Source organism: Hoplias malabaricus, chromosome Y (assembly GCF_029633855.1).
Source record: "Hoplias malabaricus isolate fHopMal1 chromosome Y, fHopMal1.hap1, whole genome shotgun sequence".
Classification (NCBI taxonomy): domain Eukaryota; kingdom Metazoa; phylum Chordata; class Actinopteri; order Characiformes; family Erythrinidae; genus Hoplias; species Hoplias malabaricus.
The window spans coordinates 27,833,804-27,860,499 of NC_089820.1; the positions used below are offsets into that span (position 1 = coordinate 27,833,804).

The 26,696-nt window shown below is 42.7% G+C and overlaps 1 protein-coding gene across 2 annotated transcripts in view; it reads right to left on the minus strand.

The window, feature by feature from the left end:
* Nucleotides 1-18,010, minus strand: part of LOC136677671 (dynein axonemal heavy chain 10-like) — a 137,773-nt gene extending 119,763 nt beyond the window's left edge. For both annotated transcript variants that reach the window (XM_066655266.1, XM_066655265.1), the window contains exons 1-7: nucleotides 17,647-18,010; nucleotides 4,105-4,220; nucleotides 3,616-3,724; nucleotides 3,403-3,518; nucleotides 2,218-2,440; nucleotides 1,880-2,037; nucleotides 639-869 (exon numbers count right to left, since the gene is read on the minus strand). In XM_066655266.1, coding sequence (XP_066511363.1) covers nucleotides 639-869; nucleotides 1,880-2,037; nucleotides 2,218-2,440; nucleotides 3,403-3,518; nucleotides 3,616-3,724; nucleotides 4,105-4,220; nucleotides 17,647-17,872 — 1,179 coding nt within the window. In that variant the 5' untranslated portion in view covers nucleotides 17,873-18,010. The remainder of the gene's footprint in view (nucleotides 1-638; nucleotides 870-1,879; nucleotides 2,038-2,217; nucleotides 2,441-3,402; nucleotides 3,519-3,615; nucleotides 3,725-4,104; nucleotides 4,221-17,646) is intronic.
* Between the last annotated feature and the right edge of the window lie 8,686 nt (nucleotides 18,011-26,696).

Below are 26,696 nucleotides of genomic sequence, written 5' to 3' on the forward strand. Positions count from 1 at the left end.
AGATGAGGGATTGAATATTTGTCTTCTGTGTTTTTACCCCACTCCAGTCGTCCATATTTGTTTAACCTCTGATTGTTTAAATTCTTTTGGTTAAACAAAGAAGTCGGACTTGACGTTAACACCAGAGGCTCGTAGGGACCGAATAAACGTGGGCTGGTTGCGTATAAAAGTGTGAACACTGGTTTTTATAATAAGGTCTAATAACCCATCCTCTAAACGGAACACACTCTTCCCAGTGGGTGAAAATAGGCTCATAAAAAGCATGTGTGTATTACAACCTGCAGAGGTGTGTGTGTGTGTTCTCTGTGGAAGATCTGTCCTTATTGACGTTTAGGGGATCAAGAGTATTTTGAGGAAGTCACCATGCCCTGAGGGGTATAAATCCCACCAGCACTGGGCTGTGAGGCAGTGGCACTGTGTTCACCTGTAGAGTGAACTAATCATCAAGAACTAATGCTCTAACGTCGGTACGTGACCTCAGTAATGCTTCTGAGGCTGAATATGATCAAATTCTAACAGAAATGTTCCACTAATGTAGCATTAAACATTCCTTGGAGAACCGGGAGTGCTTCGGCAGCGATGAGGAATAAACTTGTGTGCCCATGGCTATGAGACATGAAAGAGAATCTCCCTCTGACCTTAAAGTGTCTCTCCAAGGTGCTCAGGAAGCGCACGTTATCCACTGCCTCCACTTGATATTTGGTCAGTTCTGTAACGATCAGGTCCAGGTTCTGAACAGTGACAGGGTCAGCGCAGGTCATCACTTCCAGGATCTTCTTCACCACAGGAAGCTTTAGCTGTTCGCTCAGAGCACTCAGAACGGCCGCACGTTCGCGCCAAAAGTCTATCTCCGCCATCGGACCAGGGGCCTGGGAAATGAGACATATCATCACTCATCAATTTGGTCACAGGAGGGACCACTGAGTTGCTTGAGCTTACACACCCAACCACCCCAGCCTCGGTCTCTGAGGAACTCCTGAGACTCCAAAATGTTGGAACCTCTGGTGAGGGAGAGCTCCAACCTGGAGGAACAGGGTGGCCTTGCCCTTAAACGAGGTAATGTCTCGCACCTTGCGGAGCCATCAACTCCCCAGAGGTGGGACACAAACCAAGTTTGTTCTGCATTGGGAACAAATCACAGACTGAAGAAAATCTTGTTATCTTTAAAAATATATATATTTTACAGAAATTAAAAACACAATCGGCTCAGTAGGTGGCGCTGAAGGTAGTGTCTCTGTCACACAACTCCTCCTACGCTCCAAAAACCCAGGTTGGTAGGTGGATTGGCAACTCACAAGTGTCCGTAGGTGTGTGTGTGTGAGTGTGTGTTGCCCTGTGAAGGACTGGCGCCCCCTCCAGGGTGTGGTCTTGCCCTGTGTCCAGTGATTGTGGGTAGGCTCCGGACCCACCCCCGCCTATCCCTTTTTGGTCCAAACCCCACAGCAGTGTTCTCCCCCTGTGTAAACAGCCCTGTTCAGAACGCCCGCTTTCAGCACCTGTTCCTTTAAATGATAATGAGCCGCTCGCTGTTCACCCCGACCCCGAGCGCACAGCAGTGAGGAGCGAGGAGCAGAAGCTCTGGTTTTTAGCCGTTTTCACTCTGTTCTCTTTCTTCTCCGTTTTTACTCAGTGCTCTTATTTCTCCGCGCTCGTTGTGTCTGTTTTGCTGAGTTTAACCTCGTCTTTGTGCTCTCACATAAACACGTGTCCAGCGCTGTGATTGGACAGACTCAGACGAGGGGGCGGGGCCATTCTAAAGTCTCTGCATTTGGCATTAGGAGTGGAGCAGAATCAGAACACTTCATAATGAAGCTTCGCATACAAAACAGTCTTTATTTTTTATTGATCTACATTGGTTTTAATCACTCTCAGTACACACCTGTGGTTTCTTCTTCTGCTGCTCCTCGATGACGATGGTGATTTGTGTCTGCCAGTTCATCACACACTGCTCCAACTCTTCCAAGGCCTCCTGATTGGCCAGTAGTGTGTCCATATCCTGTTCCAGGTCCAGTTCTGGGATATGTAGTTTAATCTCACCTACAGAAGGATTTGAGGGTTAATATGATTGCACACAAGCTTTAGAACCATATAAGGATCACCTGCATTAAAGGAGCACTAGGCAATTTCATCAGAATGCTTTCAGAGGTGTTTGTTAACGATGCATATAGACGGCGCCAGTGAGTGAAGTATTTTTTATTTGATGATATTTAAACCCACCCTCCAGCTGCTGCAGGGTCTGGTCTATGTGGCTCAGGAACTTGTGAGTGCTGTTGAGGAGTTCGTCTCGGATGTTGATCAGTACTCGAGACCCTTGTGGTAGCTGTTGTCCTGAACCTTTCATCTCAGGGGTCTCCTCTCCATTCTCAGAACCTGGCGCCTCCTGCTGGTAGCTGCTGTCGGTCAGTCTCAGCTGGTTGACTGACAGCAGGGGGATATACACCTGCACCAAAGAACAGGAACAGAGGAGGGGGAACAGTTCAGTGACTAAGATTCAGGTCTTTTTTTAAAGGCACCGTATATGGTTTTGGAGAGCTACTGTTCTCACAGTACAGCACACTCTCCTCTCAAATTTGTGTTCAGTCAGAATCTTGCTTTTTGCTTTTTATTCGCATCTTTTAAAGAGGTACAGCAGAAGATCATTTAAAACTTGAGCTATTTTGTAGCACTCTAGGTTTGGACTAAAAACTTGTTTCCCATTTACTGAGCCAGGGCTGTGTACAAACACCGTAACTTTTTACAGCACCGAACAGAGAGCTAGCAAACACTCACTGAATTTTATAAAAATCATCACATTTAACATCACATCTACATTCTTTCTCTGACACTGTGGTGGTGGTGTGTTAGTGTGTGTTGTGCTGGTGTAGAGTGGATCAGACACAGCAGTGCTGCTGGAGTTTTTAAACCCTGTGTCCACTCTCTGTCCACTCTGTGAGACACTCCTCCCTCGTTGGTCCACCTTGTAGATGTAGAGTCAGAGACAGTAGCTCATCTGTCGCTGCACAGTGTGTGTCGCTCGTCCTCTAGTCCTTCATCAGTGACACAGGACGCTGTCGGCTGGATGTTTTTGGTCGGTGGACTGTTCTCAGTCCAGACACTGAGGGGTTTAAAAACTCCAGCAGCACTGCTGTGTCTGATCCACTCTACACCAGCACAACACACACTAACACACCACCACCACGTCAGTGTCACTGCTGTGTCTGATCCACTCGTGCAGCGGTGAGAATGAAAATAAGAGGTTTCTCCTCCTCCTGTGAAGGTTTGGAGATACGACTGAGACTCCCTACACCAAGTGAGTTGACTGTTTCCTACAGAACTTCTTTTTCCTTAAAATCAAAAAAAGATTCAGCAGTTTCTGAGAATGTGTCTCTTTCAGTGTTTTATTGAGTGAATTTGGTGCCTCACATGTTTGAGAAGGTTCCTGAACATCAGTAGGGTTTCACCGTTGATCACCCCCCACTCCAGCACCTTGGGCATCAGGTCGTTGGCCTCGTTGATGTCCACAGGTTCAGCAATAGTCTCTGGGTAAAGGAATAGGAGTTACATAGATATTATTATGACTACGAGTGCATATATCTTTAATAAGCCCAATAAATACACACTGACTTTAATACCCACCCTTGGTGTTCCTCAGGAAGTAGAGGACGTTGGACTTTTTGAACTTGTCTGGGAGGAATTTCAATGCTACATGCAGCTCCACGTGGTACACAATTTTAACCTCTATGCTCTACCAAGAGAACAGAAAACAAGAAATAAAGAAACTGACTGAGACAAATCCCATTCACCCAGTCACCCACTCACCTATAGACAGTTTCACACACTCACCCAGTCACTCACACTCTCACCCATTCTCACTCTCACCCAGTCACTCACACACTCACCCATTCTCACTCTCACTCAGTCACTCACACACTCACCCAGTCACTCACACACTCACCCAGTCACTCACACACTCACCCAGTCACTCACACCTGTGGACAGTTTCACACTCACCCAGTCACTCACAAACAGACAGTTTCACACTCACTTTGATCTAATAAACAGGTGTTCACAGCCTCTCTGATACTAAACACAAAAAACACCTCAGTGAGGTTAGAGCTACATTACAGTGGAAGGAAGCATATCCATGCTCAGGTCGTCCAGGTTTCCCTCAGCTGCAGACTCCACACGGTGCAGAGACTCCATCCTGCTTCCTCCAGAGGACCCTGGCGCGGTCCTGTTTTCTGTGCAGAGAGAGGAGGAGCAATAATAAACAACAAGTTAAGGGCAGACTACAGGTGAGAGCTCTCTACCTGCACTCCTTCATGGTGTGTTGTGATTAATGTGCTCCGAGGTGGCACAGAGGGAACGATGCTCCTGGGAAGTGTCCACTGCTTTACCACAGCTCTGCTGCATTTATTAAACACTCAGTGCAACTTCAGCTCAGTGAGCACATGGATCAGAACCTAACAGGGTGCATGAAGCCAATCAAGAGAGAGCAGACCTCGCCTCGTCATTTTCCAGAGCCAAGGTCCGGAACATGATTCATAACCTGAATATGATCAGTGCCCAATCCTGTAGCCTCATAGTTTTAGCGTCATTTTACGTCACTAACAACTGAACGTCAAATCACTTTACACTTTCAATTACATTTCAATATACAACAAGATTTATTAATAATTAATAATCAAGAAAAATGTACAAATAAAACAATGATTTGGTTAAAAACGCATATTTTAAATAAAGTCCCTAATGACTTTTGTAGTTGCAGTTGACTTTACTGCTTTTCCATTAGCAGCGATCTGATTGGCTCTTACTGCTGGAGGGCGGGACTTTATCCGTAAACAGAATCCATGTTCAGAGTTAAGAATTTCAGCCCGTAATCGTTCCTTTATTATTAAAGTCTCTGGTTTTAACTCGCACCGCACCGTCGTCCCGAAAGTGTCCTAAAGAGCTTTGATCTCGTCCCTCGGGCTGTTTTTACTGGCCCCAGGACAGCGGCGTCTGGACCCCGCCCTGTGTGTGTCACTCAGTGGAGTCACAGCGCTCGTCATAATGCACAGATCTGATTGGCTGAGGAGCCTCACGTGTGATATGCAGAAACACATGTGATTGGTCTGTGAGTTTCCTGGAGCGCTGAACCTGCACCGTAACGACTAGAAGAGTGAGGTATATTTATCAGACGGCCCCCTGCATTCGAACTCCCGCTTAAAAGCCGGCAAATAGAAGGTGAGATTTTCACAAATTTGAGCGGTGGTTGGGTGTTTGGGCTGTCTGATGCAGAAAAGGTTGCACTCATAAATAGACTCAATAGTGTATGTAGTGTTGTGTTGGAAATGGTGTTGGATAAAAATTCTCCGTTCTAAAATTTTAACTATAGTCATTGTAATAGGGAAATAAAAGGGAATAATGAAGAAACAGTAAAAAGGAAATGTTGAAGTATAAGTGTAGAATAGCTTAATTAGTAACGATAAGGTGAGCTGATGATGACATGCACGTTTGGGTAAACAGGGCCCTATTTTTGCTAGAAACTGTAAGACATGAATCACAGTCATTGCGTGAAAGTAAGCTTTGTGTATTTTGGAATTGAATTATATTGAAATAGTGAGAAGCCCTGGGCCCAGGGGCATTTGGTTAAAATTTATTTAAGGTTTAAAGGTTTTAAGGATAACGAAAAGGAATAAAAGAGACAATAAGAGAGTTAAATAAAGAAAGGAAGCCGCTGATTCGGATAAGCCCTCGTGGAGGCGGGATTAGCCTTAGGTGATTTTTTGGGTCAGTTTGATGAGAAACTGGAGGTGTGATGCAGAGATTTAATTAGGGGTGCCCACTCGAAACACTGTTGACGAACACTGTATTGATGCTGCCTCTTTTTGAATTATTACACCTCATAAGGTAGCATAAATTAAAAATAAGGAATAAGAAATAAGGAAATAAGGTAAGGGCGGCAATAAAAAGCATGCTGTTAGTGTGTGAATGGGTCGACTATGAGAAATTGTGTTGAAAATGATGAGTGTGTGTAAGCGCTGTTTGGAGGATGTTGGAGTATGTGTGTGTGCCTAGTGAGTTAAGAAAAAAGGAGTGTCTTGCTGTGCATGTGTGTGTGTCAGCTGAAAGAATTTTTTTGGGAGAAAAAAGAGAAAAGGGGGAGTGATCAACCCCCATATTGAGTGTGTGAGGGGGAGAACTGGTTTCTCCCTTGCGCTGTAAAAAAGCCATGAATTTTCTGTGGGAAAGGACACCTCTGCCTAGAGAGTGTCAGAGAGAAAGAGTGTTTAAAAAAAAAAAAAAGGGGGAAATGTGATAAAGAATGAGAGATTTAGAAATTAATAGGGAAAGAAATTTGTAATGGTAAAAATTATGAGCTTCGTTCAAGGACAGTTATTTAAATGAATATGAACCTCAATAAAATGAGGGGTTTGTTTATTTATGACAATGAGCCTGAACAGAAGACGTTTTTAAAGTAAAAAAATATAAAGTAAAAATAAATTAGCTTTCTGGGAGACAGTAAATTAAAGAAAACAGTAGAAAATGAGCTCCAGAGAGACGTTTTTATGAGCTTTCTTGGAGACTATACATTAAGAAAATATAGACAATGAGCTCCAGAAAGACGTTTTTAGATGCTGAGAATAGGAGAAAGGAGAGCAAGGTGTAAAGCTGAGTAATTAATAGGGTACATTGGGGAAACTGTAAGGTTTAATCATGGGAACTAAAGGGAAAATTGTTATTGGGGAAAGGAGAAAATTTTTGAAATCTCCATATGATGGCTTTTATTGGGAGAAAAAAAAGGGATCATGGGTCTGGCTCCTCTCATTTTATTGAATTTTTGAAATCTTATGCTTTGCAAGGGGGGTCTCTTTCTGCAAGTGTGTAAGGCCTAAAGTTCACTCTTGAAAAAGAGAGAAATGGCAGGACTTTGATTTGTGACGTACTGATAAAAGCCACGTTGATTTGATTTAAATAGAAGCTAATAGTTATTGGGCAAATTAGAAAATATTGATGTATAGTGCTGTGCAGGGGTTTGAAGCTCCTGATAATGGGTGTGGTGCTTGTGTTGTGCTTATGATCTAAAATAAAAGGGAATAGAGGATTAATTTAACATAGTGGGTGAGAGTGAATTGGTGGAGCAGTAATTTGTTTGTGTTCTCTTTGAATGCAATAGTTTGATGAAATTGATATACATTGAATGGGGTAATTGTTTTAGGCCAGTGGAACTGAGGAATGGCCTTATATGGAGAGAGATGCTACAAGATGGAAATAAAGTGTGTTGGAATGGTGTTATTTCAGTTGCTCAGAAAAAGGGGTTGAATTTTATAGTCTATGGTGTTGAGATCTCTGTGAAGTACTGTTACTTTATATGAGAAAAATAATAATTTTTAGCTGCCAACTGATAAATGAAAAATACTGCCGATGTGTGAATATTGGATAACTCTGAGTATTTGGCATTGGTGCTTTCTGGGGTTTAAACATTCCACTGCGATGTTTATATGTGAAGATTACAACATAGTACATTAATCTTATCTTAATATATACATCTTAGGAACCAAGATGCAGGGTTGGAAATTTACTATCATGTGGTCATAGAATAGTATGTGAAATGTTTATGTTAAACTGGTTAAGCCGAACCAGATGTTAAAGGAAGCTGCATTAAGGATGAACATATTGCCATCAATCACTTTAGACCCTTTTTAGGGGGGGTTGAGATTAAGGTCGTTTAGGCTTCAAGCCAATGAAGAGATTTGTTGGAGGTGTTTACAATATTGAATGAAGGGTAAAAATGTTATGAATGAACTAAATGTTGGTAAATAAAATACAAATAAGCATATTGAATGTTTAATTACTAAGAAGTAAGCTGAATGTATTAAATTTATATTTGTCTTTTTATCCTGTGGGGTGTGTGTGTGTGTGTGTGAATTCTCTCATCTGTGAGGAGACGGTGAGAAGAGGACCAGGAGGAAAAAAGGGGGGTCAAATTTGCCCATAGCAGAGCAGACTGCACAAAGGCCAGTCATTTTATCCACAAACTTCTTTCACAAACACCTGCATTGATACATTTAGATTAAATCATTAATAGGTCTCATTATTAAAAAGTAATAATTGGAAATTCATTGATTTGTTTATCTATTTGCATTTAGTCCATTATTGGTGCTATAGTACATGACATAGACTTCTTCAAAGAAAGCTTGGCAACAGGTTGTTCATTTTTAAGATAATAATTAGATTATAAAGAATTAACAACGAGGTTTATGAAAAAAAATTATTATTTGAAAAGGGATTTTTGATTTAAGCTTTGCTATAAGTGTATGGGGTTGCAAATATTTAGTGGTAATCATATTTAGAAGTGCTTGTTGAGTCTTATATAAGTTTGTATATTCTTTAATTACAAGGTAGTTATTGAATGTTTAATAAATCTAGGTTTATGGTGCACTTAGTAGTTATATTACTTAGTAAAGGGGATTTAGTGGTGTGAATTGTATTGCATATTAAGGTTTGATTTCTCTGAAGTTGGCAAATTCAATTGGGGATTAATTTTTATTGATTGTGGTAATATAGTGGCGTATAAACAGAGGAAAAAAAAGGGAGAGAAATAATTAATAAGTGTAAGTTGGGAACATATTTAGTCATTATTATGCCAAAAATGGGTACTAATGTTTCAAAAGGGGTTACTCCTGTTGATATAGTTAAGAAAAATCCTTTAATAAAAGGCATAGCAAGAATATCAGAAAAATTTTATAAGCGATGGCCTGACATAGACCAACCATGGCCGGTAGAGGGGACACTTAACCCAGATGTAATTAAAACAATAGAGGTACTTGTATCAACATATAAAGCAGGACAGAAGAAAGGGCGTAAAGGAGAAAAGCGAAAGGAAAAAAAAAAGAGCTTGGCATTCTCCAGTTATTTGAACAAGAGAGTCAGAAACTGATGAAGGCAGCGAAGGACAAGAGGGAGAAAAGTGTAGATGCGATTAACCAACTTACGAAGAAAACCGAAAGACAGACGGCCGAAGTTAATGTGTCTTTTTCACATGTGGACTCAGTTAAGACACCACCACCTTATGAGAAGGAAGTGAAAAGTGAAAAAGCCTATCTTCAGCTTCCAGTGATTAGTCAAGGAGGAAATTATCACATTGAAGACGAAGATGAATGCATCATTGAAACAGGACAAGCAGAGACAACGATAAAACTGTATCCGAGTTCCAAAAGCAAGAAGAAAATTCGACGTCTGCAGACTAGAGGTGAACTGAGAATGAGAAGGAGGACCATTGGAGATGAGGATCTGAGTGACCAGGAGGAGGCCATGGGTGGATATGATCCAGCCATCAGACGAATGCTAGCTAAAGCAGAAAAAAGAGGAGATGTGGGTAGGAGGAAAGAGGACTCAAGAGATGGAAGTTCTGATGAAACAGAGAATGAAGAAAGTGATGATGGATGGAAGAGTAAGGGATCTTTCTCTGAAAGAGGATTCTTTCCTGCAACATCCAGCACGAGAGGAGAAGACAGACGAAGAGCTTTGAGAGAAGTAGAAAAAAGTATAGACCAATGTTTATTGAACTTAGATAATGCTTCTAGCTCACTGGAGACACAACTGAAAGAGTTGCAGACATATGAGGAGGATCTGAAAAATGAAGACACTAAAAAATCTGAAAGACAATACACATTGCGTCCAAAGAAAGGGAAATCACTTGAAAAGATGTGTCCAGTGATAGTCCGTGGACAGAATTTGGAATACAAGCCTTGGCAAAATACAGATATGTCAGATATCATGGAAAAGTTGCCTACTTTGCAAGAAGGAGCACATCCTTGGATTTCAAAATTGGAAGAGCTTCTGGTGGGAACGCAGCCAGCAATAGGTGACATAAAGAGACTTTTAGCAAATCTCCTGGGAGTTCCAGCCATGGAAGAAATTCTACAGAAAGCGGGCCTAGAATGATATGTAAGAACTGCTGTTAATGATCCAGAGCTGTTTGCTGCAATCAGAGGTCGAATGTGGAGAGCATTGAAAGATTAATTTCCAACCAATGTGCATCCTGACTATATCCTGATTGAGCCTTTGGGAGAAGATGAGAACCCGAGAGCCTATGTGTCAAGAGTCCATCAGGTATGGAGAAATGTCACAGGAAATGATCCAGATTTAAATCAGATGGAGCAGTCAATTTGCGAGCCAAATTACAGAAGGGACTACCCTTACCAGTGGGTGTCGGAAGCATGGCAAAGAGTGTCTATACAGATCATATAGCCCATCAAGTGGAGCTATATAGAAAGAAGGAACATGATCAGAAAATACAGGATGAAGAGACCCTCAGAAAGCTGAACCAAATACAATTGGTGGACAACAAGAAAAAAGAAAAGAAACAAGCTGTAGTCATACAAAGTCAGCCTCCTAATCAGCCAGGACCGCATCTGGATCAGACTCAACCTCAAGTGAGCCAGTCAGCATCAGTTGCTCCAGTGACTCCCTGGCCACAGCCAGTGTTTGGTCAGGTGCAGACATGGAGAGGAAGAAGTCAAGGAAATCTAGGAAGAGGAAGACCAGGAAGATTCAGTCTGAACTTTCAGCAGCCTCCTGAAGTGTGCTATAATTGTGGACAGTTTGGTCATTTTGCTCGTGAATGCAACCGGCCAGGAGGAAACTTCAGGGGATACTTTAGAGGAGGATTCAGAGGACAACCAAGGTCAATCAAGGGACCTGTGAACCCTTATAGGGGCCCGGAACCAGGATTCTAGGGATGCCCAGAGAACTCGTGTGGGAGGTGTCAGCTGGTAGCAATAGGGCCGGAGAGAGATCCAACAATAGAGGTGAAAATAAATAATCGACCATTGACAATGATGGCAGATAGTGGAGCTGCTTTCACCTGTATTCGGCCTGAAGATGCTATACACCTCCCCAAGTCTGGTCAGATGATTCGGACAATCGGGTTTGAGGGAGTAAAACAGCTGATTCCTCTCACAGAACCAATTGAGCTCTGCTATAAACATCTGATGACTACAATACCCATCCTGGTATCAGAACATACACCTATTGCACTTTTGGGAAGAGATGCTTTGTGCAGACTGAACTGTACAATAAAATGCACACCAGACGGCTGCCTGGTAGAAGTGCCGAGTGAAATGATTGATCAACTGATGATGAAAACAGAGACTGAAGCTTCTTCAGTATTTTGGATTGGAAATCTTAGCAAAGAATTCTTGGAACCAGCCAAGATGTGGGAGAAGTTTATTGTAGCAAACATGCCTGATGCAAAGTCTCCAGAGTATCCATTTCATTGTACACTGAAATACTTTAAGGATGCTGAACAATCAGATAGAGAACAATGGCTGAGTCATCAACCAAAGCAAGTTGAATTACGTTCATGTTGCTTAATTTTGGGACCACAAGGAGCTGCTATGAAGATAGACAAAAATGATTACTTGCGTAAAGAGTTTGAGATGGGAAAAAGTGTACCACATGTGACTTTGCTGGTGTCTGAAGATTGTGAGCAGAAACAAATAGGTGAAATGATGGCAGAAGCAGAAGAAGTTGTCTTTAAACCGCTTAAAGAGAATCTTTCCATCTGGAGGAGTGAAGATCATGTTTATGGTCACAACACAGCACTGACATTGGATTTGTGAAGTCAGCTCAACCAGTGAAAGTTGAACTCCGACCAGGAACAAAACCTCCGTGAAAGCTTCAGTATCCTTTGAATGAAGAAGCAATCAAAGGGATCGAACCACAAATTGAAGGTCTTGTGAAGGCAGATGTTCTGAAGATAACACAGAATCCGCAGAGTAATACACCTTTGTTGCCTGTGAAGAAGCCAGATAACTCTTATCGTTTAGTACATGATTTGAGAGCAGTAAATGAAGTAGTCGCAGACTTTCCAGCAGAAGTGCCAGATCCACATGTTTTGTTAGCCCAAAATCCTCCGGATGCAAAGTATTTCACAGTATTAGATTTATGTGGAGCATTTTTTAGCGTTCCACTAAGTGTAGAAAGTCAGGGTTTATTTGGGTTTACTTACAAGGGACAATTCTATGAGTATAAGAGATTACCACAGGGATATAAACATAGTCCTCACATTTTCAATAAAGTATTGAAAGATGATTTAGTTGGGGTAGATCAGAAGTTAAAAAGTACAGTTATTCAATACATGGATGATATTCTACTTAGTGCACCAGATGAGAAATAGGTCATAAACTAAGTGTAAAGATGCACAAACTGTTGTCAAAGTTTTTGTGTAGAGAAGTCATAAGCAGGTGGGGACTTCCAGATCGAATATCCTCAGATAATGGGAAAGAGTTTGTGGATAAAACAGTGAAATTAATTTTGCAAAAATTGGGAATTAAACAGCGTCTGGGAGCTGTGTACCATCCGCAAAGTCAAGGGATTTGTGAAAAATGAATGGTGTCTTGAAAAATCGGATTGTTAAAATCTGTCAGCACACGGGGTTAAATTGGATAGCAGCACTTCCATTAGCATTAATGGTTTGTCGCTCAAGTGAGCTGCGTGATTTACACATGACTCCTCATGAGTTGATGACAGGCAGACGAATGCCAACGCCATGTTTGCGTACAAGTGGGAAAGGTCCAAGTTTAGCTCTTTTAGAAGATGATATGAGAGCATATGTTTCATACTTAGCTAATTTACATAAAAGAATATCCACATACGTTTCAGAAAAGCAAAGAAAAGAGGAGGAGCAGGAGAGGCTGGATGAGCAAAGGATGAATACAGTGCAGCCTGGAGACAAGGTGTTTGTAAAGGTATTTAGAAGAAAATGGTATAACGAACGCAGAGAAGGACCTTTTGAAGTTGTTCGCAGTACTGGAATGGCAGTTCAAGTCAAGGGGTCTCCAACGTGGTATCATTTATCTCACTGTGTTAAAGCACCAAGTGAAGAGGAGCCTTTCTCAAAGGGAGGTGAGGTTGCAGGTTCAGGAGGACCAAAAGAACATGAGGGAGAAGAGGTTGAAAATAACATGCAAGAAACAAATCAGAGTAGATCTCCTGAAGAGGAGATTGTCCCTGGTTTGGATGATGCTGATGACTCTGTGTATATTTCTGACGATGCCAGACATGACACAGCAGATTGTAAACGAGACAAAAGGTTTGGAGAAGTTGAATTTCAATATGTCCCAGAAACAGCAGGTCCCATTCCAGAAAGCAGTAATTCCATTTCAAAACAGTTCAGAGACTTGGATCAAGAAAAGAGTCAAAGACCAGTTCGGAAAAAGGTTAGACCTAAACGGTATGAGAACTAAAGAGAATGAAACTTTAAAGAATTTTACTTTTCCAGTGTCAAAAGTTAGTGAGGGGGTAAATGGATCACATCTAACTACACTAATGCCTTTGATAATTTCAACAACGTCATCACCTTTCAAGACAGTGGTTAAAGCTAAATTAGGTAAAGCAGTTCATCTTCCCTGTAAATGTGGAAGATTTAATACAGGGAGTAATAGTCCTCCTGAGTGGAAAAATAGTCGTGGTGAAAAAGTGGTGTTAACAGGACCTGAAGTTGATCATTTGCCTCATGACCAGAGAAAGTATCTTTTGTTTAATGCCTTTAGGTGGTTCAGAGTTAGAGATGATTGTTCAATTCTTTTACGTAATGTTACATGGGAAGATCAAGGGGAATACACTTGTACTTATTTGGAACCAGAGCTTAAGTTTGTGCCATTTCAAAATGTGTGGAGAGAAGGGTACATAACTCGTACAGTGATAGTGATGATAAAAGACCAGAGTCCTATTGAAGTTTTTACATCTATTAAAAGAGTTCAGGACCAAACCACTATGGCAATGACTTTAAAGGTTACTAAAGAACAAATTAAGCCAATTACTTTAGCTCCAGAAATAAGTAAAGGAAATAATGTAACTAATCAGATTACTACTTTAGATATGCCATTAAAAGAGATGAATAGCACTACACTGCCAATGATGACTTCTGCTTCGGGTACATCTGAAACTAGCACAACTGTTGAAAATGGAAAAATAACAAGATCACATAATGTTGTAAAAGTAACCCAGACTCCAGAAGTAATGTCCTTTCCATTGCAGAAGGAAGTAAACATAACACAGGGTCCAGAGTTAAATATGGAGCATAAAGTGAATATCAGTCAAGTGACTTTTGAAGCTAGAAACCCAATGGAAGACATGGATTCAAAGGGTTTAGTAACCACTGAGAAAATCACTTTAGAAGGGCAGAGAGAGTTTTTTGATTTTGACTGGACATCTGAAAAAATGACTGACCATTACCATGCATTACAGAAAAGAGAAGCAAAATGGAAAGCATATGGATTTGATTCTTCAGTGTTACAAATCACAGACCCATGGGCATCTAGAAATTTATGGTTTTAGCAAATAACCCATTCCGTAAGAATGAGTACGATGTTGACTGGTCAATGTGTGGTGAAAGTTCCATCACCAAGCACATGGCCATTGCATGCTATGTGTCAATCTTATGCTTTATCGTGGTTAATATATCAGCAAAACTCTGAAGAAGATATAATAATGGCTTTATCAGTGCATTTGTTTAGACCTAGATTAAATTGTACTTGGTTGATGAAGTTACCATATGTGAATTTCCTTAATCAGCATGAAAATATACTGACAGCACGGCCTGATGCGATGGAAGTAAAATCTGTGAAGACTAAAGACTGTTTTTGTTCCAATGATACTCACAATGGACAGGGGATGTTTATGGGAATATCTGATTGTGCTCGTTATGAATTTTGATGAATTTTAAAGAGCCTAAACCTAAGGATGTTTTGTTTAAAGTGAATTTACATACACCAGATAGGAAACTGAGTAGAACATTAATGGTGCGGTATGACATTTTGCCTGTAAATGTGACTATAGGAAATTTTAAGGATATTTGGTGGGTTTGTGGAGATAAAGCATACATATTTCTACCATATGGGTTGACAGGCTGTTGTTATATGGCAACATTAAAGCTTCCTTATGAGGTTTATACTCTCCAAAAAGTTGAAGCAACTGATGAAGGGAATTCTGAAGGTAATTCTGTGAGAAGAAAGAAAAGGGAAATGGCTCAATTTCATAACTTGGAAGCATATCATTGGAGAATCAGTATAGGAGAAAAATGGGGTATAGGATTATTCCCATGGTATGGTGTGACATTTTTAGCGGATCATACAGATAATATTACGTACACTTTACAAGGGTTTGCTAATGAAACAATAAGAAGGTTTCAGTATTTGTCAAATACTCAAAAAAGTCACAGATTAACATTGTTGAGACATGACATGGCTCTGGATTACATTTTAGCTAAGCAAGGGGGTTTATGTGTGGCTTTGAATCTAACTGGGGATGCCTGTTATACTTTGATTCCGGATAATACGGATAATATGACTAGTGTTATAGAAGCATTGAAGCATATAAGGGAGGCGTTTGGTCCATCAAAAGGAGCTGGATGGTCTGTGAATGCTTGGTTATTGGAGAAATTAGGACCACTAGGAGCAATGTTGGCTCAAGTTTTTGGAGCAGCTCTTTTAGCAGTGTGTATAATGTTTTGTTTTTGTACACTGTTGTTAACTTGTGCGAAAGCTATGATTTTGAAATGGGTTGGAGTTGTAATGCCTGGAAATCATGTACAGATGCCATTATTAAGTAGAACCGACTCAGACAAACATGAGGAGGAAATGTTGGAAAACAACCTGGTAGAAAGATATCCATTTTGAATATCCACTATTATATATTTTTCTATTCACTTATGACATTATCTTTTATTCTGTTAGGTTTATTATTTAGTAATCAAGTATAAAGATTGTAGGATGAAGTATACACTGTAGCTTATAAAACGTATTAATCCATTAATGTTACTTTTATTAAAGTTTTATTTGATGTTTATTTGCATCTGTCATTTTTGCAAAAGATACTGGCTGTTGTTTCTTTCTTCCAGAAAGAAAAGGGGGGAAGATCACTGTAAGGGAGGATGGCTGTTCGAGATTCCTGAAATGCTACAGGGATCCAAAATCTCAAAAGAGGACAATAAAACAGAAGGACTTTGAAACAGAATGGTGAAGACTTGCTGAAGCTCAATATGTCATCAACATCACATCAGAAGACAAAATTGCTGAAAAGACAATATTATGTCATATGTTTCTATTGAATTGTTTATTATTAGTAATTTTTGATAGTGATAAACCATTATATGAGTGATATTAAAAATTGTAACAACTGTTTATTATGAAGACTTATAGACTGATGAAATGTAATCTGTGTAAGTGTATTGAAATCTCAGAGTTTTTTTTTTGTTTTTTTGTATTTTCTTTGGAGCCTCTGTGAACACGTTTCAGGAGAAAATAAGGACAAAGAAAGGAGGACTGACCTCACCACAGATTTAACTTTAAGATCTGTGCTTATGTTATTTTCTTCCACATGTGAAATGGACCTCAGATGCTGCCACGCAGCACAACCTCAGTGTTGCCCTGGTGTAGAGTGGATCAGACACAGCAGTGCTGCTGAAGCTTTTAACCCCCTCAGGTCTGGACTGAACACCCAGCCGACAGCGTCCTGTGTCCTGTGATGAGCTACTGTCTCTGACTTTACATCTACCAGGTGGACCCTCGAGTTAAGGGCGGACAGTGAGTGGTCACAGTGTTTAAAACCCAGAGGCACCGTAGTGTCTAATAATACATCAAATATATAAATGTATGCACACTTTTTAAAAATATAGTAAATTACCCCTTTAAACCTCAGTCGTCTGGTTCCATTCACAACCACTGTGAACAATTCCCTCCCTCCAGCTCCACTCTAAATGACTGCACTGACCGTATTTAACCATCTTATTCTATACATTTCAGACAGCAGGTAAATATCAGCACCACTGAGAACAATCCCCACCCCCTAGACACACACACAGACAGAAATTAACGTTAAAACACTGTAAATGACTGTGTAATATCTTTAAAAAAAGATTTAATCCAGACATTTCTAAACTTGATGGAAACCCCCTTTAATATCTTCACAACCACTCCATCTCTGGAACAGAGCATTTCACACCAAATATCCATTAGGCTGTCGGACCCTGTACGTTTGTTTACATCGTAACCGATTAAAGGTGCACTAGGCAGTTTCAGTGCAGTGCCCGGGCGTGTAGTTGTAATTCACCTCGCTGGCCGCCAGAGGTCGCACATCCTCAGTTCTAAGCAACCACCACGCACCAAAAGGAGAACCACTGTGAGTCAGGTTTCTCAGAACCTGTTCACGCAGTTGGTCAAATATATCTATTTTTAATAATGATCTCCGAATTTACAGTTTATTTGAACGAGTTAGAAATAGAAGGGAATGCGCAATGCACCTTTAATTAAGGGAGGAATTTTCAAACCCAGTAGGGTTCTCCTGTAAAAGAGGGATGATCCCTATTCTTTATTCTCTCTACCCCACCCCCCTCCCCCTAATCTCTGCTCCTCACACATTCAACACCATATCACCCACTATTCCCTAGTTTACTACAATACTCCCTTCTCTTTACCCCCCAGCCCTACTCTACTCACTAATCCTTAAACTTGCTCATTATTGTTGACCAACAGCTTCATATTCATACTTCATTTGTACTCATTAGAACTTAAATGTCGAAATAAAATAGCCTAAACTTTAATTTTTGAAAAACGGTGGAGTTCTCCTTTAAATAACCGTTAGACAGACCCCAGTAGAAGAGCCCAGACGTCTGGTTACCATTAGGGACCATCACTTCCACTTCTTCCTCTCGTAAACGTTTATAAAACAGAAGCGCCGAGGTGGACTCCCCTTCTGTGATTTCGTTTAAAAACTGGAGGATTTTCTGCTCCTCTTCTCCGTCTCCGCGGCTCAGAAGCTCCTCAAAACATTTGGGTTCGGGCAGAAAAAGTGCCGCGCAGACTCGGTCTCGGAGCCATTCCACTCTTGGGTCGTCGAGGGCCATATCTTACAAAGAAGGATAAAAAGGTTTTCTCCTCTGAGAAATAAGAGAACGCCGTTCACATAGTCTCTATGTTCATAGAGAAAGAAAGCGCTTAGCTTTAGCAACGGAGGCAACTCAAAGTTTGACATTGCCATGACAACCACCATGTGCTCAAACTTACTCCCTCCTCCCTAAACACTACTCCCTCCTCCCTAAACACTATTCCTTACACCTTAAACACTACTCCCTCCTCCCTAACACTATTCCTTACACCTTAAACACTACTCCCTCCTCCCTAAACACTATTCCTTACACCTTAAACACTACTCCCTCCTCCCTAAACACTATTCCTTACACCTTAAACACTACTCCTTACACTCTAAACACTACTCCCTCCTCCCTAAACACTATTCCTTACACCTTAAACACTACTCCCTCCTCCCTAAACACTATTCCTTACACCTTAAACACTACTCCTTACACTCTAAACACTACTCCCTCCTCCCTAAACACTATTCCTTACACCTTAAACACTACTCCCTCCTACCTAAACACTATTCCTTACACCTTAAACACTACTCCTTACACTCTAAACACTACTCCCTCCTCCCTAAACACTATTCCTTACACCTTAAACACTACTCCCTCCTACCTAAACACTATTCCTTACACCTTAAACACTACTCCTTACACTCTAAACACTACTCCCTCCTCCCTAAACACTATTCCTTACACCTTAAACACTACTCCCTCCTACCTAAACACTATTCCTTACACCTTAAACACTACTCCTTACACTCTAAACACTACTCCCTCCTCCCTAAACACTATTCCTTACACCTTAAACACTACTCCCTCCTACCTAAACACTATTCCTTACACCTTAAACACTACTCCTTACACTCTAAACACTACTCCCTCCTCCCTAAACACTACTCCTTACACCTTAAACACTACTCCCTCCTACCTAAACACTATTCCTTACACCTTAAACACTACTCCTTACACTCTAAACACTACTCCCTCCTCCCTAAACACTGTTCCTTACATCTTAAACACTACTCCTTACACTCTAAACACTACTCCCTCCTCCCTAAACACTATTCCTTACACCTTAAACACTACTCCTTACACTCTAAACACTACTCCCTCTTCCCTAAACACTATTCCTTACACCTTAAACACTACTCCCTCCTCCCTAAACACTATTCCTTACACTTTAAACACTACTCCATCCATCCATCCATCCATTATCCACCGCTTATCCGGGTCCGGGTCGCGGGGGAAGCAGTCGGAGCAAAGAAACCCAGACCTCCCTCTCCCCAGCCACCGCCTCCAGCTCCTCCAGGGGTATACCGAGGCGTTCCCAGGCCAGTCGAGACAAGTAGTCTCTCCAGCATGTTCTTGGTCTGCCCCGGGGCCTCCTCCCCGTTCGACATGCCCGGAACACCTCACCAGGAAGGCGTCCAGGAGGCATCCGAACCAGATACCCGAACCACCTCAACTGGCTCCTCTCGACGTGGAGGAGCAGCGGCTCCACTCCGAGTCTCTCCCGGATGTCCGAGCTCCTAACCCTGTCTCTAAGGGAGAGTCCAGACATCCTGCGGAGAAAACTCATTTCAGCCACTTGTACCCGCGATCTCGTTCTTTCGGTCACTACCCAAAGCTTGTGGCCATAGGTGTTGGGACGTAGATTGAATGGTAAATCGAGAGCTTTGCTTTTCTGCTCAGCTCTCTCTTCTTACTGCTGACGCTGCACCGATCCGCCTGTCAATCTCACGCTCCATGTTTCCCTCAGTCGTGAACAAGACCCCGAGGTATTTAAACTCCTCCACTTGAGGCAGGATCTCACTTCCAACCTGGAGAGAGCACTCCACCCTTTTCCGACTGAGTACCATGGACTCGGACTTGGAGGTGCTGATCCTCATCCCTATCGCTTCACACTCGGCTGCAAACTGGTCCAGCAAGAGCTGGAGGTCCCGGCTCGATGAAGCCAACAAGACCATATCATCTGCAAAAAGCAGACATGGGATCCTGAGACCACCAAACCGGACACCCTCCGCCACTTGGCTACGCCGAGAAATTCTGTCCATAAAAATTGTGAACAAAACCGGTGACAACGGGCAGCCCTGACGGAGTCCAACTCCGACTGGAAACCAGTCGGACTTACTGCCAGCCATACGAACCAGACTCCTGCTCTGTTTGTACAGGGACTGGATAGCTCGTAACAAAGAGCCCAGTACCCCATACTCCCTGAGCACCCCCCACAGAATACCCCGAGGGACACGGTCGAATGCCTTCTCCAGATCCACAAAACACATGTAGACTGGTTGAGTAAACTCCCATGCACCCTCCAGGATCCTAGCGAGGGTAAAGGGGTGGTCCTGTGTTCCACAACCGGGGCGGAATCCGCATTGTTCCTCCTGGATCCGAGGTTCAACTATCAGTCAGACTCTCTTCTCCAGTACCCCGCATAGACCTTACCGGGGAGGCTGAGGAGTGTGATCCCCCTATAGTTGGAACACACCCTCCGATCCCCCTTTTTAAAAAGGGGAATCACCACCCCAGTCTGCCAGTCCAGAGGCACTGCCCCCGATGTCCACACGATGTTGCAAAGGCGTGTCAACCAGGACAGCCCCACAACATCCAGAGCCTTGAGGAACCCGGGGTGAACCTCATCCACCCCCGGGGCCCTACCCCCAAAGAGTTTCCCTACCACCTTGGCCACTTCAGCCCCAGTGATAGACGAGCCCCCCCGGGGTTCCCAAGCTCTGCTTCCTCTGTGGAAGACGTGCTGATGGGATTGAGAAGATCCTCGAAGTATTCCTTTCACCGTCTGGTGACGTCCCCAGTCGAGGTCAACAGTTCCCCACCCCCACCATATACAGTGTTGGTGGAAAACTGCTTTCCCCTCCTGAGTCGCCTGATGGTTTGCCAGAAACTTCTTGGAGCCGACCGAAAGTCGTTTTCCATGTTCTCACCGAACTCCTCCCACACCCGAGTTTTTGTCGGCTGCCTCCAGAGTACCCTGAGCCAACCAGGCTCGATAGGACTCTTTCTTCAGCTTGACAGCCCCGGGGTGTCCACCACCGAGTGCGGGGATTGCCACCCCAACAGGCACTGACAACCTTGCAGCCAAAGCTCTGTTCAGCCGCCTCAACAATGGAGGTCCGGAACATGGCCCACTCGGACTCAATGTCACCAGCCTCCCCCGGGATGCAGTCGAAGCTCTGCTGGATGTGGGAGTTGAAGATCTTTCTGACAGGTTCCTCTGCTAAACGTTCCCAGCAAACCCTCAGCACACGTTTGGGCCTGCAAGGTCTGTCCGGCATCCTCCCCCGCCATTTGATCCAACTCACCACAAGGTGGTGATCAGTTGACAGCTCAGAGCTTCTCTTCACCCGAGTTTCCAGAACATATGGCCGCAGGTCAGATGATACGACTATAAAGTCGATCATCGAAATGCGGCCTAGGGTATCCTGATGCCAGGTGTACTTGTGGACACCCTTATGCTTGAACATGGTGTTCGTAATGGACAAACTGTGACGGACACAGAAATCCAATAACTGAACACCACTCGGGTTCAGATCAGCGGGGCCATTCCTCCCAATCACGCCCCCCGAGGTCTCACTGTCATTACCCACGTAAGCGTTGAAGTCCCCCAGCAGAACAATGGAGTCCCCAGAATGAGTGTTCTAAACACTACTCCATCCTCCCTAAACACTACTCCTTACACCCTAAACACTACTTACTCCTGAAGATAAAAATGTTTCTTTGGACCATTCTCAAAGTATTTAAAATTTACCAACTAATGAGAAAATAACAAAAAGGTCCAAAATACACTCTCCCTCTTCGGGGGAGGCATGTCCGTTACGAGAGAGTCGCAGACACCAGTCGAGTGAAGTTCAAAGCAAATCAAAGTATTTATTTACCAAAATACTGGATCCAGGAGAATTCACACATTGAGAACAGTCTAATACCCCTCCCAAGTGAAAATTCTGACCTCCCATCATCTGACTCAAAACGTTATACCCATGATGACGTATAGCCTGGTGGTGAGGCGTTTCTGGCTGATTAGCGTATATTAATATGCATGATTTCACGTGTTAGTACTCAGCTCTTCACGTGCAATATTCAGGTGCCTGTTGTGACCCTGAAGACATTCTTTATCTGGTCAGGCTGACCATGGGCCTCTCTTCTCAGCACTTTTTCCCTAGAGACTAAAATTTAGGGAGTCAGAAATGCACTTCAAAGCCACAAACAGAAGCTACAGATCAGCGCCTCCGTGCCCAACACTATGATGTCAGTGTGTTACAATCCTGGAGTGCACATCCGTTCAAGGTTAGACGTTAAGAATTAAAACTGTGTGTAAATATCAAGTTATCATGCCATATAGTGAAGTTAGCTTATAATATGTTTTGAGGAGTAATTATCATATGAGTTAGTGGTGCAGAATCAAGCAAAAATGTTTAACTACATGTGTAAGTAATTCATAATGTAAATACTGGTTAGTCATTCAAATACATGCATATAGGGTACAGGATTTCACACAATGAGTATGTAGTTATAAATGCTAATTTAACTAATCATCATTTAAGGATATTTGTCAACAAACACAAAGTAATAAAATTGTTTTCTACAACAATTCCCCCTTTTGACCTGTCCAACTGACAGGTCAATACATTTAGATAAATGGTAAACAATTAATGTTAGATTGGTCTGCCTAGGTCACCCCCGGTTTGGCGAGTGACCTAGGTAGAGCGTGATGGCAGATTGTGGTGGTAGCGGGCAATTACACCACTCCTGTTAGGAGTGGACACCTCTGTCCTACCACTCACCCTCTGGACTAAGAGATTACAATGAGCCCTATATGTGTATGTGTTAAAGTGTATTCTTCATCCGTTGGTAGGGATCTGCTCTGGGGGCAAGGATAGACTTTCCTTGTCGTGCCCCTGCCTCAGGGGATTATTCTGCCCCTATGTTGGTTGAGGCTGCTTGATCAGCCTCTTCTGAGGTGTTGTTTTCCTTCAGTGAATGTTTGATGTTAGGTGTCGGTGCGGCTCTGCACTGTGTGAGGTGGTACCACTATAAGCCTTTACCCTTCAGCCGGACTGCACAACTGGTTCTCTCTGTCACCTGGTAGGGTCCTGTCCAGCGAGGTTCGTACCACTTCCGCTTGATGACCTTCAGGAGGACCCAGGGTGAGACTGTCACTTCTGGATCCTTCTCCTCCGTTTCTTCTCCTTCTCTCCTTTCCTGCACCTGTATAGAGAAATCTTTACAAACAGCTTTTAGTTCTTCATATAGCTGTCGGTACTCTGCTTGACGTGGTTTCTGTGGGGACGCAAGCGCATTGTTGGTGCCCGGAAATGGCATGCCTCTCACTAATTTAAAAGGAGTAAATCCTATAGTTCTATTTACTGAACTACAGACACTAATTAAAGCAATTGGAAGGGCCTCAAGCCAATTCATGCCCGTGGCCAGTTTAATTTTTGCTAATTTGGTTTTCAAAGTTTGATTCATCCTCTCCACCTGACCTTGTGAGGCAGGATGATACACACAACCATAGCTATGGCGCAGCCCCAATGACTGCTCCACCCACTGCAGTGTTTTACTCGTGAAATGACTCCCGTTATCTGAAAAAATGTTTTTCTAGGAAACCCATAGTTCGGAATCCAACAATCAATCAGAAACTTACAGACTGATTTTACATCTTCCCTCAGAGTGGGGAGTGCCTCCACCCACCCCGAGAATCTATCTACAACGACCAGGAGATATCTATATCTCCTAATGGGGTCAATCATATCTGTGTAATCCATTTGAATCTCATGTCCATGATAATCTGGCAATGGAAACCTTCCTGGAGCTAGTTTAAATGCTTTTGCTACATTCTGAGTGTTACAAATCTGACATTTAGTGATGCGATCAACCACTAATGCTGACATGTATTGGTGCCACCATTGTTTTAGATTTTCCAGTGTTTTGTTGTTTTCCTATATGTGCCACTTCTAATGCTGAAATTACTGCTAGCAGTTCTGCGTTCCCCCTTTTTCTGAAACAGTACACCATTAATCACAGTGTCTGTTTCAGAAACATCCATGTAAAAACGTAGTGAATAGTCATATCTGGCTAAGTCAACTGCAACTGATAAGGTTTGTTTAACGTCTATAAACGCCTGTACCGACTCCACCGTCCAATTCAGCTTACCAGACAAATTTCTCATCCCTATAAATTTCACCATGTCCCTAAAAGGTTATGTTCGTCCGACAAAGTCAGTAATGTATTGTCTGCTGTAACCAGTCAGTTCTAAAAATGCTAACATGTCTTACACAGTCTCTGGTTTTGTGGTTATATTGGGCAATCCAAATTGGTTGTGTAATATTCATACAAAAATAGACAAGTGTCTGATTAGTCTATCATACATCATCTGGTCCTGTGGACCACAATGTGTCAGGTAGTGATGCTAATAATACCTCCATCTGTAGATAATCACAGTCCTCACAACCATGGTGTCTAGGCAGCAATTGATGGTGCAATGTGACTAAGATTGGTGAGTTATCAGTGATGTGATATGTCTATGTTGACTTTGAAAACATGACACCAGGCAGCTAGGTCCAGACCCAATCCGTGGCCTCATTTGCTCTTTTTACCATAGGGCCCAACTGCTTGGCCTCCTGTCTCTGATGGAGAGCTAGTGAAATGTGTGGTGCCGCCTTGTCAGACAGTTTTTACCAATAATGTTGTTGTGGTGTTAGTGAAACAGGAGATGCCACCCCTTCAGGACCCACATAAATCCCTGTGGTATCAACCGACCACTGTGTGCCCTCTAATTCTGTTTGAAAAGAAATTCATAATAAGTTAAATCTCCCCCTACATCATAAAACAGGGTGACACGGAATGGGTCGGCGGAGGAACATAAAGTGCCATGGCTGTAATCCAAGGCGACCACTGTTGTAACAAGTCAATTAGTGGTGGTGACTAGACCGTCTGTCCAGTCACTAAACCCCAGTAAATGTCTACCGACTCATCCTGCTGAGGTCTCATCAGGTGTGCGGGTAATACTGTGTTGATGGCTGACAATGTGGCTCCCGTGTCTGCCAGAAAAGTGATTTTGGAGGCCCCCACAGTTAATGACAGCATGGGTTCTGCCCTGGCCCTGCTGTCCTGGTGCTCCTCTGGGCCCTGTCAATGTCCACCCCACGGCTCCATGCTGTATTGGCCAGCAGGGTGATAGTTCCGGTTTTGGTGCGGCCTGTGGGTGTAGTGCCTGGTGTGGATAGCTGGTGTCAGTAAAGAGTGGTGCCTTCCATTGTGCTGCCCAGTGATCCAAAGCTCCACATCTTAGGCAAGCCCCGGTCTGGTGGTGGACCCTGCCCCTCCACCTACCATTACCCCGCCACCTGCCCCATGAGTAGGGCTGATATGGGAAATATGAAATTAGTCCATAATTATACGGTGGGTTTTGTGGTGGCCCTGTTTGGGTTGGCATATATGTTTGTGTGTTCATGTATGTTTGTGGTGGTTGATTGAATGTTTGTGGTACTGCAGTCATAGGCATCATGGTGTCAGACCTTGTTTGCTTTTTATTATCATTAATATATTTCCTGGCTTCTGCTAGTATAAAAGTTAGTAGGTCCCTTTGTAACTTAACTGTCTCCTTGTCTTTATTATCTAATTTTTAATGGTACATATTTATATGTTCCTGTACTAGTGGCCACTAATGGAAGCATAGTGCCGACCTTAATGTCAGTCCTATATCTGTCAGGCGGGTGTCGGTGTCTAGTGCTTCTTCTCAAAATGTCTGTTTTGTCTGAGGTGTGCATGTCGCGTTCTAAAGTCTGTTGTTTTAATTCCAATTGTCTCTTTTCTTCTAATATGAGGTTTTCCATGATACGCAATGTATGGTTCAAATCAGTCATCCGTCTATCACCACATCGTCCGTTTGCACTGTCCTCATCATCTGCTATATGTCCGTCATCATGGTCAGAGTCATCATCAGTTGTGACATGGCCCTCTAAATCTGCTTTAATCCTAATGTTTTGTTTAGTTTTTCGTGGCATCTGGTTATTAAATGGTGTTTTCAGTGTTTGTTTATGGTGAAGGCGCGGTTTATCCTGTTCTATATAATTTCCCGTGGTATCTATAATGTCAGAACAGTCGGTGTTAATATTTGTGTGTGCAATTAAAATTGACTCTCGTGGCCTCCGCAATTCAAAAAGATTTTCTGTGTGTGCGCTTGTGTGTCTCTGTGTGCTGCCTGCTCACAGAGCCCAGCCCCTCCCGTCTGTGTTTGCGTTTGTGTGTCTGTCTCTGTAAACTCACTGTGCCCGAGTCTACACTGAAGACAGGCAGGATGGTGTCAGCTGGTGGGACGTGGCCTATGTTGTATGGCGGAGGCGGGGCAGTAGCCCCCTCCCCCTTGTGTTTTGTATACGGACCTGGTGTCCTGTGTGTATTTTTAGCCCACGTTTCAAATCTCTGTAGCACACTTTTGTGCACAATATCCCGCTTTTCCAAATATATTTCTCCCTGTTTTAATCCCTCATTTATTATTTCAATTTGTTTTACAAACAATTTCCATTCCCAATTCCCCACGCCGTAAATGGCGTTTAATTCATTATGTAAGTCTCTACTAGTAGCCATAATGTCTGTAAGGAGCTGATTAAAAAATTGGACCTTACCTGAATTGGTCTTCGTTCCAGTTCACCCTTTAATTGCAAATCAATTCAGAGTGAACTAAAACAGTTTCCCAGCACCCACGCAAATCGCCCACGCAGCCGCCGCTGCTCTCAGCACAGTCCGCCTTAGTTCATATAAAATAAAAAGTTCAAAGTTTTACAGTCAA